Below are 17,013 nucleotides of genomic sequence, written 5' to 3' on the forward strand. Positions count from 1 at the left end.
ACACATCCTTTTCCTCCAGAGATTATGGCAGACCCACTGAGTTACTTCAGCACTTTGTGTCTATCTTTAGTATAAACCAGCATCTGCAGTTCTTTGTCCCCACTGTTTCAATTTAGCCAGGAGTCTGAGAAGTGTGAGTATTGGTGGCACAGAGACACAGCTAATGGAGCTGCTGCCTCGTGGCTCCAGAGATCTGGATTCTGACCTCCAGTCCTGTCTGCGTACTGTTTGCACATTCTCTCTTGGTTCTCCTCCAGGGTTCTCTGGTTTCCTCTCACATCCCAAAAAAGTACGCATTGGTAAGTTAATTGGATACTATAAATTGCACTAAAGTGTAAAGGAGTGGTAGAATCTGGAGTGTTGCTATTGGTTTTGATTTATAATGCTACGTATACCAAGATATATTAACTGTTTCTCTTTCTGCAGATGCTGCCTGAACTGACAAGTTCTAACATTTGCTGTGTTGAGATTTCCTGCATCTGTAGTTCTTTACTGTTGACCTTTAGAATAATTTTCTAATGGGACTCGCCCAGTATGCCAACTTGGTTGGTGTGAACAAGGTGGGCCAAAGGGCCTCTCTCTGTGCTGCATTGCTCTGGGACTAATTGGCTAATAACACAGGCAGGACTATCTGATTGGCCTTTTCGTGATTGGCGTAATTCTATGAACCTATGAAACAAATTTAATTTTTCTAAACATTCCTCTCCAAATGACCTTGGACCTCATCGAAAGACCAGAGAACCAAGGTTGCAAGACCTAAGTCGCCATGCCTTGACAACATATATCAACTTCCCGTCAATGAATCAATATCTTGGAACTGCTCATATAAGTGACTTGTAGAAGTACTATCATTAACAATGACGGCACTGGTCCAAGGCTCAGGCTTACCTAGTGACAGGTCGTAAAAATCGAGCATTTCCACCAGTTGCCAGACACAAGGTGAAAACAATTGTCAGGGTGTATTGCATCACTTACCTGATTTCAGGAGAAAATAGTGAGTTGATAGTGGGCTTCATACTGAGTGAAAAATACACTTTGGATTTCCTTTGTAATACTCCAGTTTTTTTCTTTTTTAACTTACGTAGAGTTACTGTGTGGAAACATGCTCTTTGGCCCACCGAGCTCGTGCCGACCAGCAATCACTCTGTGCACCAGTTCTATTCTACACACTAGGGACAATTTACAATTTTACTAAAGCCAATTGACCTACAAACCTGGTAGACACATAATGCTGGAGGAACTCAGCGAGACGGGCAGCATCTCTGGAGTGAAGGAATGGGTTAAGACCCTTCTTCAGACTGATGTCAGGGGAGTGGGCGGGACAGAGATAGAATGTAGTCGGAGACAGTAAGACTGGTGGGAGAACTGGGAAGGGGGAGGGATGGAGAGAGAGGGAAAGCAAGGGCTATTTGAAGTTAGAGAAGCCAATGTTCATGCCGCTGGGGTGTAAACTGCCCAAGCGAAATATGAGGGGGGTAAAGGGACAGGTGTTGCATCTCCTGCCGTTGCAGGGGAAAATACCTGGGGAGGGGTTGGTTTGGGTGGGAAAGGATGAGTTGACCAGGGAGTTGTGGAGGGAACGGTCTCTGCGGAAAGCAGAAAGGGGTGGAGATGGGAAGATGTGGCCAATAGTGGGATCCCGTTGGAGGTGGCAAAAGTGTTGGAGGATTATATGTTGTATGCGACGGCTGATGGGGTGGAAGGTGAAGACAAGGGGGACTCTGTCCTTGTTGCAAATGGGGGTAGGGGTAGGGGGAGCAAGAGCGGAGCTGCGGGATATTGAGGAGACCCTAGTGAGAGCCTCATCTATAATGGAAGAGGGGAGCCCGTTTCCTAAAGAATGAGGACATCTCCAATGATCTAGTAATGAAAACCTCATCCTGGGCGCAGATACGGCATAGATGGAGGAATTGGAAGTAGGGGATCACGTCTTTACAGGAAGCAGGGTGGGAAGAAGTGTAGTCTAGATAACTATGGGCGTCAATAGGTTTGTAGTAGATGTCGGTCAATAGGCTGTCTCCTGTGATGGAGACTGCACATAGACAGCATAGACAGTCAAAACATATTATCTATTTGTTGACAGATCACATCGTTTTGCTATTTCACCAGACTGCAGTAAGTTAGGATCATGATAAGAGAACAAATGTTTATCCAGCATTTTGAGTCTACCTTCAATTTAAACCAGCATCTGCAGTTCTCACCTACAAACCTGTACTTCTTTGCAGTGTGGGAGGAAATTGGAATACCTGGAGAAAACCCACGTGGTCCCAGGGAGAACGTACAAACTCCATACAGGCAGCACCCGTTATCAAGATCAATCCCGGGTCTCTTGCGCTGTAAGCTATAGGCTGTGCCTGTCAACCCCAGATCATTACTAGGCTCCAGAACCAGATAGGAGCTGCAGCTGTAAGTTATCTATGACTTTCAAAAGCTTCTCAGGGCTGAGCATCAATCTTGTGCACATTGATAAGATGTCATCCCATATTCCTGCATTAGGCACAGGTTCAACAATGTGTAATGGGACATCAATTATGGATACATGAGGTGCACAGACATTAAACCGACTCCAGTCATCAGAATGGGTCAGATGTTGCAAGGCATTAAATGATAAAATGCAGGGAAACAGATGCGAGATCAACAAAGCTTTCGCCGGCTGTTAATGTTTCTTGCTAAGAAATATATAAATTGTCCTCTTCCTCGTTCACAAAAAGAAAGGCTTCCCAGTGCAAGGACCAGCTACCAATATGAACCGTAATGTCACGGCATGGATAATTTGAGAAGAAAAACAATGAATGAAAACAATATTATCCATCTATGTAATGACTTCAGTGTATCAAATGTTAAATTGGAATAACCACTTTAGTTTATTGTCACGTGAAAAACTGCTACCCAGTTAGCAGGAAGACCACATGTTTACAATTGAGCTATCCATAGTGTACAGATACAGGATAAAGGGAATAACACTTAGTGCAAGATAAAGTTCAGTAAAGTCCGATTAAAGATGTTGGAAGGGGCTTCAATGAGGTTGATAGTTGCTCAGGACCACTCTCTAGTTGTTGATAAAATGGTTCAGTTGCCTGATAACAGCTGGGAAGAAACCGTCCCTGAATCTGGATGTATGCGTTTTCACACTTCTGTACCTTATCTGAACATTATCGGGTAAAAAATGAATTCCATCATGTAAGCAGATGAGCATAAATGAACAAGATAGGCTTTGAGGAATGTATTGAAGGAGGAAAAAATGGAAAGAAAGTTCATGTAAGGAATTCCAGAGCTTATAGTCCAGGTAGCTAAAGATATGGCTATCATCAAATTAGAGGGCAGATATTTGGTAGGGGTAAAGGTCTTGGGAAAATTACTATGTGAAGTGTCAGAGGGCTTGAGTAAGCAATATTATTAAGGTAAGAATTCAAAGTAGTTCTTGAGTTGCAACCAATCCAGGCCAGCAAGCCTAGCGATGGTGACGAAGGAAGACGATTGTTGCAAGTTAGGACATGGGCAGCAGAAGATTTTATGGATAGTTGGAGGTTAATAAGTTCATATGTTCTAGGAGTAGAATTTGGCCATTTGGCCCATCAAGTCTACTCCGACATTCAATCATGGCCGATCTATCTTTCCCTCTCAACCCCATTCTCCTGCCTTCTCCCCATAACCCCTGTATTAATCAAGAATCGGTCCATCTCCGCCTTAAAAAAATTCCATTGTCTTGGCCTCCACAGTCGTCTGTGATAATTAATTCCACAGATTCACCACCCTCTGAATAAAGAAATGCCTACTCATCTCCTTTCCAAAGGTACAACTTTTCATTCTCAGCTGATGGCCACTGGTCCTAGACTCTCTCCTAGACTCTGGAAACATCCTCTCCACGTCCTCTATTTCCAGGCTTGTCACTGGTCAGGTCAGGTCAGCCAGTGATGATTTGGAAATAATCACCTTACGAGGAAAAAACGCGTGGTTGAATATTCAGCCTCACATAAGGCATCTAAAAGATTGACAGGTTCTGTAATTGTACACCAATCAACTGGCCATCAACATCTACAACCTCTTGCTTCAATGGTCTACAGTCCCCATCGACTTCAAGATAACCTCCATCATTCCACTCCCCAAGAAAAGTAAAGTACCAGTCTCAATGGCTACAGCCCAATAGCTCTAACATCCACTATAATTAAGTGCCTTAAAAGATTAGTAATGACACATATCCATGCCAGTCTTCCAGACAATCTTAACCACCTTGCAATGTGGATGCAGAAACACTCTTGCACACCAGTTTGAAGTCACTTCGACAGTAAGAACACCTACGTATGTCAGGATGCTATTCCTGTTCTGCAGCTCAGCCTTCAACACCATAATAGTGGCTAAGCCCATATCAAAAAGCTCATGGACCTTGGCTGTGTGACATTCAGCAACAATTGGCTTCTGAACTCCACGAACAGCAGACCTCAGTTGTTGGAATTGGTCACGTCATTTTCTCCTGACCCTCAACACTGGTGCTGCTCTGGGTTGTGTGCTCAGTTCCTTGATCTTTCACCTGTACACCCATGATTGTGCAGCCAAGTACATCACCAACTCGATCTTGAAGTCTGCTGGTGAATTGTGAGAATTATAGAAAATGTTGGACGCAGCTCAGACCATCATACAAACCAACCATCCATAGACTCCATTTACACTCCACTCTGCCTCGGCAAGGCCACCAGCATAGTCAAGGACCAGTCATGCCCCGGCCACTCCCTCTTCTCCCCTCTCCCATCGGGAGAAAGCTATAGAAGTGTGAAGACGTACACCTCCAGATTCAGGGACAGTTTATTCCGCTGTTATCAGGTAACTGGACAATCCTACCAACAACTAGAGAATGGAGCTGAACTACTATCCACCTCATTGGAGGCCCTCCGTACTATCTTTATTTGGACTTTACTGAACTTTATCTTGCACTAAAAGATATTCCCATTATTCCCTTTATCATGTATTTGTACACAGTAAATAACTTGGTTGTAATCATGTATTGTCTTTCACGCAACAAAATCTTTTCACTGTACCTCGGTACATGTGACAATAAACTAAACTAAATAAACCTAGCCGTTAATGTCAGCAATATGAAAGAGTTGGTTGTTAACTGAAGGAAGTGGGGGGTGAACATAAACTCTTCATCAATGGAGCGGCTGTAGAGATGGTGAAAAGCCACATTGCGTAGGCATTCATATCACCATCAAGAACGTTTGTCTATGTATTTACTTTCTTAGACTTCCGAGAAGGTTCAGCATATCGATGAGGATTCTCTACAATTTGACCAATGACCCTATAGAAATGTTTAAGAGGGGATGCTCCTCTGCCTATTATGGCATCTACTCTGCTCTTGACCACCTAAGCCTGCAGGGTGGTGAACAGTCCACCGCAGGCATGTCATTTCCTTCCATCCGGTCCATCTTCACAGTGTTTGCATCAGGAAGGCTGGAAGTATGGTCAAGCAGTAGAGCTGCTGCCTCACAGCACCAGAGACCCGGATTTGATCCTGACTATGGGTGCTGTCTGTGTGGAGTTTGTACGTTCTCCCTGTGACCAGGTAGGTTTTCTTCAGGTGTCCTCCTTCATTCCAAAGACGTGCAGGTTTGTAAGTTAATTGGCTTCCATCTGTAAATTGTCCCTAATGTGTAGGATACAAAAGTATAACATAGAACTAGTGTGATGGTCGCCGTGGACTCAGTTGGGCCAAAGGGTCTGTTATTACACAATGTCTCTAAACTCAACTAAACTAAATGTCTGCACCCTGGCCATTCCCTTTCCCCCCATCTACTATCTATGAAAGATGCAGGAGCCTAAAAGCTCGGACATCCATGAGTAAGATTCTTCCTCACTGCTATCAGACCCCTGAACCAATCACTTCCTGGAGGTGCTGCCACATACTCCTACTCTTGTAAAGTACTCTTGTACTTTAGTGTTCTTTTTGCACTACATAAAACAGCAAAGTGGCGCAGCAGTAGAGTTGCTGCCTTACAGCGCCATGGACCCGGGTTCGATCCTGACCGGGTGCAGTGCAGTACTTTATTGCCTGCAGTGCAATGGGATGAGGGGTGATCTTATAGATCTTACATAAATGCACAAAATCTTCGACCCAGAGTGGGGGATTCGAGAACCAGGAGACATAGATTCGAGGTGAGAGGGGAAAGATTTAATAGGAACCTAAGAGGGCAACGGTTTTACAGAGGTTGGTGGATATATGGAACGAGCTGCCAGAGGTAGTGGCGCAGCCAGGTACTACAACACCATTTAAAAGACATTTTGGACAGGCACATGGACAGGAAAGAACCTCCACTACGGGAGATTGTATGTTCTACCTGTGACCATGCGCGTTTTTTCTGTGTGCTCCGGTTTCCTCCCACATTCAAAAGACGACACGTTTGTAGGTTAAATGGCTTTGATAACGATTGTAAATTGTCCCTAGCATATGTAGGATAGCGCTGGTGTACGGGGTGATCGCTGGTCGGCGCGGTCTTGGTGAGCCGAAGGGCCTGTTTCCACCCTGTATCTCTAAACTAAACTAAACTAAAGTGCAGTACTTCAGATTGAACTTCAACCTTTGTACCATTCTGCTATTTTGCATCATCTTTGCGTTTATTGGTGTATTTATTATTACCACGTGTACTGTTCACTCTAAGAAACTTTGCATGAACAAGGAATTTGATTGCACCCTGGTGTATATGACAATAAAGCAATCTGAATCTGAATCAGAAGCGAGTCGTAAGTCGTTACCATCTGATCTTCTGAGGGCAGGAAGGCTCCACCATACCCAGTTAAAGACCCATGTACTGTATACAAAGGCAGGAAATCTCACCAATGTATCACAGACAGAACCACAGCTGACCCCCAAGGGCTTTTCTAAATTATGCTTTTTGTGTAATAACCTAATTATGAGGATGTTGCAAGGACTCGAGGGTCTGAGCTATAAGTAGTGGCTGAGCAGGCTAGGACTATATTCCTTGGAGAGCAGGAGGATGAACGGTGTATATGATCATAGAGAAATAGAGAGGGTAAATGCAGTGTCTTTCACCCAGAGAAGGGGAATCAAGAACCAGAGGACATTGGTTTAAGGTGAGGGGGAAAGATGTGATAGGAATTTGAGGGACAATTTTTCCCCCCAAAGGGTAGTGGGTGTATGGAACGAGTTGGCAGAGGAGTTAGTTGCGGCAGTCACTCTCAAAACTTTTAAGAAACATTTAGAAGGATTTGAGGCCAAATGCAGGCAAGTTGTACGAGTGTACATGGGGCATGTTGGTCAGTGTGGGCAAGTTGGGCTGACGGGCCTGTTTCCACACTGTATGACTTGAACTATGGCATTGAAAAAATAAACAAAAATGAATCTCCACTAACATCTCTACTTTGTCTAAAAGTGCGTCATACCATATAAAAAAAAGTATCGAGCAGTACTGACACACATGTATTAAATATTCACATTCACTATTCAAGATTTATGGTTACTAAACCAATGATGTCAAATGTCTATGGAATTTGGACTTTAATCAATTAAAGCCCACACATAAACCGTCACAAGATTGCAGAGTGGAAAATTCCACCAGTAAAGCCCTCACTCTTCAAAACTGCAGCTGCCTGATTAGAATGCAGTCTGAAACTCTGACTTCTTTCACTCCTCGAGCTAACACGGTAATCCTTGCTGTGCTCAATCAACAAGTTCCGTTTTCTTAACAGTGGCCGCAATTATGGAAAGAGAAAGTTCTCACAATGCTTCTATTGTTCACAGGCAATGAGAGCGTGCGGTAACTACCAGGCAACAAGATAAAATCCCCGACTGCTGCTCTGAGAAACACTACAAAACGTGACCCGAAACAGTACGGTCTTACCTGTCGAACTAACAGCTCAGGACTAGGTCCCAAGGAATGAAACCCGAGCTAATACAGGGTGAAATGTCAACGATCCACACTCTCGCCCTTTGCCGTTCAATGTATAGTCCATAATTATTTTAGGACATTATAAAATAATGCTGATTTCAGACCCTTTGCAAAGGTTCAGAAATAGAAGTAGGCATCATCTCTTGTCATCGGTTTAGATGCATTTGCAGTTTCCACAATGGGACTCAAAATATTCACCAAGGCTAGACAATAAAACTTAACAAACGTCAACTTAGTCAGTCATACAGCAGGGAAGCAGGCCTTGGCACAACCTGCCTATGCCGACCAAGATGCTCCTTTTATACTAGTCCCATCTGCCGTGTTTAGCCCTTATCTCTCTAAATCTTTCCTGTCCATGTACCTGGCTCAAGCACCTCCTCTGGCAGCTCGTTCCATATATCCACCAACCTCTGTGTAAAAAAGTTGCCCCTTAGGTTCCTATTAAATCTTTCCCCTCTCACCTATGTCTCCTGGTTCTCGATTCCCTTACTCTGGGTAGAAGACTTTGTGCATTTATGTAAGATCAATAAGATCACCCCTCATCCCGTTGCACTGCAGGTAATAAAGTCCTAGCCCGCTCAACCTCTCCCTCAAGTCCTGGCAACATCCTCTTGAATCTTCTCTGCATCTTTCCAGCAATGACATCCTCCCTATCGCAGGGTGACCAAAGCTGAACACAATATGCACAATGCAGCCTCACCAACTTGTTCCACTGTACTTCCTAACTTTGATTATCATGAGTTTACGTTTATTTGCTTCCTTCTAAGAGTGCTCTGACAGGTTAGCTCACCTGGTGACTTCATGGATGTCATTGTCCTGCTATTTTCTCTGCATTGTCTCTATCGTGTTCCTCCTTATTCGACGGTCACCTTCCGGGAGCTAAGAAGCCTGCTCAGTGCTAATGATTGCAATGGAATTTCAGATTGCAAAGTCAATGTAATACCTTCCACATTTTGATCACCTCTCTGCCTGCAGCTTACAGCTTACAGCTTTTACGTCAAATTGGCAGCAGATTCAAGTGATCAATCCAAACGAAGCAGCGAAACACTTGCACATCTTCCAATCTATTGTCTATCGTGTTCAGTGTTACACATTGTGGTCTCCTCTACATTGAGAAATGAAATGTAGTTGGGGTGGCTGCTTTGAGGAACACCTGCACTCAGTCCACAGGGATGAACCTGAGCTTCTCATTGCCTGCCACTTTAACTCACTGTCCCAATCCCACTCAGACCTCTCTGTCCTCCTGCATTGATACAGTCAATGCCATTGATAAGCCATTATAAGCTTGAGCAACAGTGCTATGTTTTTCATCTGGGCAGTTTGCAACCTGCAGGACTCAATGTTGAAGTCTCTAACTTCCGGTAACATGCTCTTTCTTTCAGTTTGCATCAGGGTTGGCCATTTTCACTTACCATTCCATTCCCACTTTTTTCTCTCTTTCGTTTGTATATTCTGGCCTACTCAGCATATTCCAAGTAGGCCAAACTAGGAAACAATCCAGACTTGACACTATTGCCAACACATTATCTGGTAGAGCTGAAGCCTCACAGCACCAGAGACACACGTTCGATCCTGACTGTGATGTCTGTGTGAAGTTTGCATGCTCGCTAAGTGACTGCGTGGGTTTCCTCTGGGTTCTATGGTTTCCTCCCACATCACAAACATGCAGTTTTGGAGATATTGGAGGAAGCCAGGGGGACCGGAGTCCTCCAAAGTAAATTTTATGCATCAACAGGCCCTTCAATGCTTGGCTTATACGAAGGAATTGTAGCCCAATTTTATCATCAGTGGGTTCAGTGCTTTGGTAATTATTTTCTGGTTCTTTGAAGCCCCACTTTTGGGTTTATTTGACATGGTAGATGGGCTGTTGTAGAGTTTCATTCCTGTCATTTAGACCTCTTCCAGAAATGGTTCAAAAAACTGCAAACGAGGTTTGATTTTGTGTATGGTCTTTAAATAACGATTGTACTACAACATGCTGTTAAAATCACAGGTCACAATAAACGAGTCTTACATTTCTGATAGTAATGAAAAACATGATTCATCAGAGGTCTCCTTGCTGAATAACACTCAGGTACAAATCTCCACCGATTCAATATCATGTTGGATAACACTGCTCTGTGGATTTCACTGGTGTTGAAATCAGCACCACGCTACAAGTTCATGATCATGTCCGATTCATGGACAAGGATTACAGTCACTGGTTCCAGTAATGCCCTTCGATGCAGGTGCTGTAAATGCCCTCAGCCAGCTCCGACTTCATACATCTTTCCCCGGTGCTGCAGGTGAACATGGTCAGATTTGAGGTGATGGCACAATTAGCAGTCCGGTGAGTTTCATCTTGTTGATTCCTCCGTCCAAGATGCAGACTCGTGGATAAGCCAGTTTCACTAGATGTTCTGCAAACTGAAGAAGAAAGGCAGAGCCATGAGCAATCCAAACTTTAGACTTTACTTTAGACTTTAGAGATACTACACTGAAACAGACCCTGTGGCCCACTGAGTCCATACCGACCAGTGATCACCTCTACACCACCCACACACACTAGGAATAATTTTACAAGTTACCAACAGCAATTAACCTATGTTTTTGGAGTGCGTGAGAAAACCGGAGCACCAGGAGAAAACCCACGCAGTCACAGGGAGAATGTACAAACTCCGCACAGAGAACACCCCTGGTAAGGATCTAATCCTGGTCTCAGGCGCTGTAAGGCAGCAACTCTATCATTGCGCCACTGTGCTACCCCTTAATATCGCAAAAACAGCCCAGCTCAGTGGCAAACAATGTGCCGTGAAGAAGTTGTCACCTGATGTAATTTAGAGAAAACAAATCTTCTGACCTCTCCAACACCAACTGCTCTTCGAAATGACCTAGCAAACTATTTAGTTAATGGAACAAGGGATGGGCAATAAAGACTAGCCTTGCCAATAATGAAGAAATAAAAACTGCCCATTTTGATGCGACTTCTTATTGTGCATACAAACATATCAAAATGAAATTCATTGTTAATTGTGTGGTATAGGAACTGCTAAATAATAGAAAATGTAATGCATCTGTTTGGCCCTTTCCAACTCTGAGGGTTGCCTGATGATGCAATAATGATAGGAGTTGCCTAATTATGGCAAAAAATGTAATCAATTTGTCTACAAGATACACAGAACAAGCAGCACAGGAATAAGATATTCGATCCATAATATCTGTAGTGAACATGGTGCCAAGTTAAACTATCCTCAGCCTGCACATAGCCCCTATCCCTCCATTCCCTGCATAGCCATCAAAAGTTTCTTAAATGCTCCTCCTATATCTGCCTGCACCACCACGCCTGGCAGCATGTTCCAAGCACTCACCACACTCTGTGTAAAAAAGAATGCCTCTCACTTTAAATGTTCAAAGAAACAATTTTTTAAAGTTTTTTAAACATTTCCTTTTTGACATTTGTAAGGGATATCTGTGTGGCTTGAATCACACTGACTGTGGATAACAATTTTGAAAGTTATCTTTGCCACTTGGCTGTTCCTAAGTATGTAAAGTACAGACTAAAGTCTGAAGAAGGGTCACCCTTTCCTTCTCTCTAGAGATGCTGCCTGTCCTGTTGAGTTACTGAAGCATTTTGTGTCTAATCATCTATGTAAAGTACAGATTTATGTAAAGTCCAGGATGTGAGTATCAGATGTTGAGCATCTATCAGTCCATAGTTAGACTGTAATTAGATTCCAACACTGAAGTCTACTCATCCTCAAATGCTCAGGATTATGCTGCTCTGTTTAAACATTGTCCCTCTCACCTTAAAGTTATGCTCTCTAGTCTTTGACAATTCTATCCTGGGAAAAAGGTCCTTCACCAATGCAAGTCCCTTAATAAGTCCCAAACCCAACCCAACCCCCCACCACCTTTTTTTTCTCTGAACTGAACTTTTATTTTTCTCGTTTATTACATTGTTTACAGTGTCTTCTGTTGTGCTGCAGCAAGTAATAATTTCATTGTTCTATCGGGGACATATGACAATAAAGCACTCTTGACTCCCTTGACACCTGCTTCATAAGATCATAAAACATAGGAGCAGATTTAGACCATTCAGCCCAACGAGTCTGCTCCATCTTCGATCATGGCTTATCTAATTTTCCCTCAAAACATCATTCTCCTGCCTTCTCTCCAAAACCTTTAGACACCCTTATTAATCAAGTACTCCGCTTTAAAAATATCCAATGACTTCCACGGATTCACCCCCTCTGGCTAAAGAAATTCCTCATCATCTCTATTCTCAAGGTGCATCCCATTATTGTCAGGCTGCATCCTCTTGTCCTAAACTCTCCCATTACTTGAAACATCCTCTGCGCATCCACTCTTTTCAGACATTTCATTATTTTGCTGTATTTAATAAGATACCCCCTCATCCTTCTAAACTCCAGTGAGTACAGGCCCAGAGCCATTGCGGCGGGCGGCACGGTGGCGCAGCGGTAAAGTTGCTGCCTTACAGCTGGAGACCAGGGTTCGATCCTGACTACGGGTGCTGTCCGTACAGAGGTTGTATGTTCTCCCCGTGACCGTGTGGGTTTTCTCCGAGATCTTCGGTTTCCTCCCACACTCCAAAGACGTACAGGTTTGTAGGTTAATTGACTTGGATTATGTGTAAATTGTCCGTAGTGTCTGCAGGATAGTGTTAATGTGCGAGTATCGCTGGTTGGCACGGACTTGGTGGGCCGAAGGGCCTGTTTCCGCATTGTATCTCTAAACTAAACTAAACTCTCCTCGTATATTTACCCAATCATCCCCAGGATCATTCCTGTAAATCTCCTTTGTGCCCTCTCCAATGTCGCACATCCTTCCTCAGATGTAGACACAAAACTGCTCACAATATTTCAAACGTGGTCTGACTAGCATCTTATAAAGCCCCAGCATTACATCCTTGCTTTTATATCTTGGTCCTCTCTAAATAAATGCTAACATGTCCAGCATGAGGAGAGAAGATGGTTGCCCACCTCTTCACGGAGTGTGGATTTGTGAATACAATCTGGTGAATGATGCAAGAGTCCTTGTCACGGGTTATCTCGAACAACTTTGTAACAGAGGACTCTACGGACTCTTCCCAGGTACATATTCAGAGACAGACTTCAAGTGCTGCTGGAAGGTCATCAACTCAGTGAAAGATGCTCTTTGGTCTGCCTGAAACTTGTTGATCTCCCAGCAGAGCCAGATGTCCGTCAGGGAATGTTGCCGACTGACCCGCTCCAGACTGCAGGAGTAAGTGCAGAGGGATGCACTGAAGCTCGGTGCAGACAATGCCAAAGCTTTGTGGGGGAGGACCACAGTCTTGGGTCCACAAGGATGGCAAGTATAATGATATTACTGTGAACACTACCAAATGATTGTATGTATAACCACTGAGAAAGCTGGAAGAATTTTTGCACAGTTCCTGTTTTGCATGTATTTCTCATTCTGAATAAAGTTTATTTGGAGGGGGGGGGGTGCACAGCATGCTGGTCTTTCTCCTATTGTTGATGAAAGTTAAAGAAGCCTGAAAAAGTAATTGTCACTACTTTCCCCATTCTCATTCCCTGTGGAGGAGTTTGGATTACACTGACAGCCATGGACAGTCCATGAGTCACAAGCACACAGCAGCCCAGTGAAAAAGACAGAAGGAACGCTCCAATCTCACAAACTAGCCACCCCATCAAGCACCATCTGTGAATGTGCCTGAAATCCAACATGGCCTCATTACCTACTTCCAAAGCCTCAGTAACGGCATGGAAGCAAGTTATCTTTCATCCTGAGGGGCTTACCAATAATAAAACAACTTCTATTCTTGCCCAAATCCTTCTTACACCTCTCCTTCTTTAAGCATGGTTAAATAAAACAAACTGATTTCAAGGGGTACAGCCAGTGAGATGTGGTGGCTACAAATACCATTACACTAGCTATCTGACAGAGCAGAGAATCTCCACCTGTTATTTGGAAATATGTTAAGTATAATTTGAAATTTATTCTGGTGACAATTTCCCTGTAAAACCTTTTGAAAGGCGATATCTGACCAAAGCTATGATTGTGAAAGCCTGCTGCCCAAGGGAGCTTTGTATCGTTTTAGACCCAATAGCTATAAGCACTTTGACTAGTCCCAAGGCAGACAGGGTGTGCACAATTGTCAGTGTTAAATATGATTTTTGTAATCCTAGTAACATTAAGCAGGCTGACAGCTTCTATAAAGTGCCACTTGTCTGAACTGTAAATAGCCATCAGAGACAACTAAAGCAGGGATCCTTAAACTCTGTAAGAATACCGGCTGCTTCCTTTCTCTCCCCCACTAATGATTTAACCGCGTTCTACAGCGCTGATCCCAATTTCAACATTACCTTAAATAGAAAAATAGAGGTTGAAGGAAGAGAGGGGTGAGTATGAGAATCAGAAGCAATAGACGACACATGGACATGCTGATGCTGGAATCTTGAGCAAAACACAAAGTGCTGGAGGAACTTGGTGGGTTAGTTTCTGATTATGGATACAAGGAACTGCAGATGTTGCTGAGACACAAGGAGCTGGAGTAACTCGGCAGATCAGGCAACATCTCCGAGGACATGGATAGGTGACGTTTTGGGTCAGGAACCTTCTGTCCCAAAGAATGTCTGAAAAGGGCCCTGACCCATAACGTCCCCTATCCATGTTCTCCAGAGATACTGCCTGGCCCACTGAGTTACTCCAGCACTTTGTGTCTTTCTCAATTTATGAACCATCAGTATAGATGTCAGAGCCTAAAAGCTCTCTTGCAATTTAAAGTACAATAACATAAGGTTAAAAATAATGACATTTGTCAAAATTTAGCTTTACGTTCCCTGTTCCCAAGCAAGATTTGAAATTGTATACTTTGTCCACTGCTATGATATTTGTTCAATGATTAGTTCCTCCTTATACATGCAAGATATGAAATTATTTAGGGTCAGCTGTTGCACAATGTTTATAACAAGGCCCTTGAACTTTCATAACTATAATTTTCAATACCCCTTTGACTCAAGGTTAAATTACATTAAATATACACAGTGAATAGCATGCACACTAACAGTGTCTCTTTGACAGAAGCCAGAATCAAAAGTAGATTTGGATTCAGTCAAACACATATTGTCAAATGCAACAGACATTTTCATGATATCTTCTTGCCCACTTGCTGAAGGCACGAGTTGTAATATAAAAATGCATTTTAAAAACAGTTGAGTAAAGACTAAGAAACAATTAAAATGGGTAGCTAATGTATGTTGTATTACTTTGAAACACAAAAAATCTCTTTAATAGGTTGAAGGTTAAGCAAAGAAGGAATTATTTCAAAAAATGTACCAAATTCTACTACAGATTCATCTGTAAACTGAATACGGCAGATTATTAAAAAAAAATAATAATTCAGAAAGGAATTATAACATAGAAAGGGCGATATCATCATCTGTGACCAAAGCAATCTCTAACATACTGCTCTTATGTTTTTCTTAAATTATTATTACATCGTCATCTGTTCCTAACTTCTGTGCTGAAATACATCTTTGTTTATAACATACTTGACATGCGTCATGGAGGCTTCTTGGACTGCACTAAAGCAATGACAGTATTGGAAGTTTTCAGCATGCAAGGGTTTCATATTGCCTATCATGTCCACAGCCAAGCCTATGACCAACTCGTCAAAACTAATTCCTCTGCCCTGCTCACTCCTGCCTTGTATGTTAGTACAAGGAACAATACTGCTCAAGAATAAGCCCTTCGGCCCAGAGTATGTGTGCCGACCAAACATGATACCAAACAAACCCTTATCTGCCTGCACATAATCCACATCCCTCCATTCCTGCATACCCATATGTGTATCCAAAAGTCACTTAGATGCCACTATCGTATCTCCTCTACCCTCTATGTAATAAACTTGGCCTGCGCATCTGCTTTAAACTTTGCCCCTCACCTCAATTTTGCTCCCCTCACTTTCTTCTGCTTTAGGAGATCAAAGTTCTTTGCTTCAATTTTGGGGATTTAAACACATCCTCCTTTGGACCTCATTGCTATCCCACAGACACTTATTCCAGAATCAGGTTTCACTGACATTGTACTTGTGGTGGCGCAGCAGTAGAATTTCTGCCTTACAGCGCCAGAGGCCCGAGTTCGATCCTGACCACGGGTGCTGTCTGTATGGCGTTTGTACGTTCTCCTCATGACCGCATAGGTTTTCTACGGGTGCTCCAGTTTCCTTCCTCTCTCCAAAGATGTGCAAGTTTGTAGGTTAATTGGCTTTGGTAAAAATTGGTGGGACGAAGGCCCTGTTTTTGCACTGTATCTCTAAACTAAACTAAAGTAAGGCTACAAAAGGTTGTGCTCATCACAAAGGATGTTTTTCTAGGAAAATGGAGCCTCTCCCATTTAGGCTTTCATGGTCAATATTAAGGTCTCCTGGCTTATGCTGAACACAGCTAGAAAAAGAATAAAACTCCCTTCAGCCTGTCCAACAACCTAACACATGTGGTAGAAGATAGAAGCATGTGGTGGATATGGGGAGAAGGCAGGCACGGGTTATTGATTAGGGATGATCAGCTATGATCACAATGAATGGCGGTGCTGGCTCGAAGGGCCGAATGGCCACCTCCTGCACCTATTTTCTATGTTTCTATGATTAGGATCAGCCATCTTGCAGACATTTACCAGCTGTGGACAAGAGATGGGTGCATTGTATCCCAGTTATTTGACTAGCCATGTGTGAACAACCATAAACCAGCATCTGCAGTTCCTTCCTACACCCTTCTCTCCCCATCTTCACCCACTACATAGATCCTTCTCAAGCTACTTGGCGTCACTTAAACACCATTCTGCTTTGCAAACCGACTAGCAAACTGAGTTTGTTGTTGTGTTTGGTCAGCCTTTAAATGTAACATTGTGAACTTTGGCACCATTTATTCAAAATAGAGTTCCGGATTTTGTGAAAGCCCTGTCCCACTGTGCGAGTTCACCCAAGAGCTATCCCAAGTTTAAAACAAAAATCAAAACTCGTGGTAAGCACGTAGAATGAACGTAGCGGGTACGTCGGTGCTCGCGGCGTCTCTTAGTGCTAACGGCAGGTACTCGGGAAACGTGGTAACTCGTGAAGATTTTTCAATGTTGA

General features: G+C 43.2%; 1 protein-coding gene across 1 annotated transcript in view; it reads right to left on the reverse strand.

Moving 5' to 3' along the window:
* Window positions 1–9,825: 9,825 nt before the first annotated feature.
* The window catches only part of tbck (TBC1 domain containing kinase), a 275,407-nt gene continuing 268,219 nt past the window's right edge, over window positions 9,826–17,013 (reverse strand). The window contains exon 26 of the mRNA XM_055641803.1: window positions 9,826–10,304. Coding sequence (XP_055497778.1) covers window positions 10,194–10,304 — 111 coding nt within the window. The 3' untranslated portion in view covers window positions 9,826–10,193. The remainder of the gene's footprint in view (window positions 10,305–17,013) is intronic.

The sequence above is a fragment of the Leucoraja erinacea genome, chromosome 1 (genome assembly GCF_028641065.1).
Source record: "Leucoraja erinacea ecotype New England chromosome 1, Leri_hhj_1, whole genome shotgun sequence".
Classification (NCBI taxonomy): Eukaryota; Metazoa; Chordata; class Chondrichthyes; order Rajiformes; family Rajidae; genus Leucoraja; species Leucoraja erinaceus.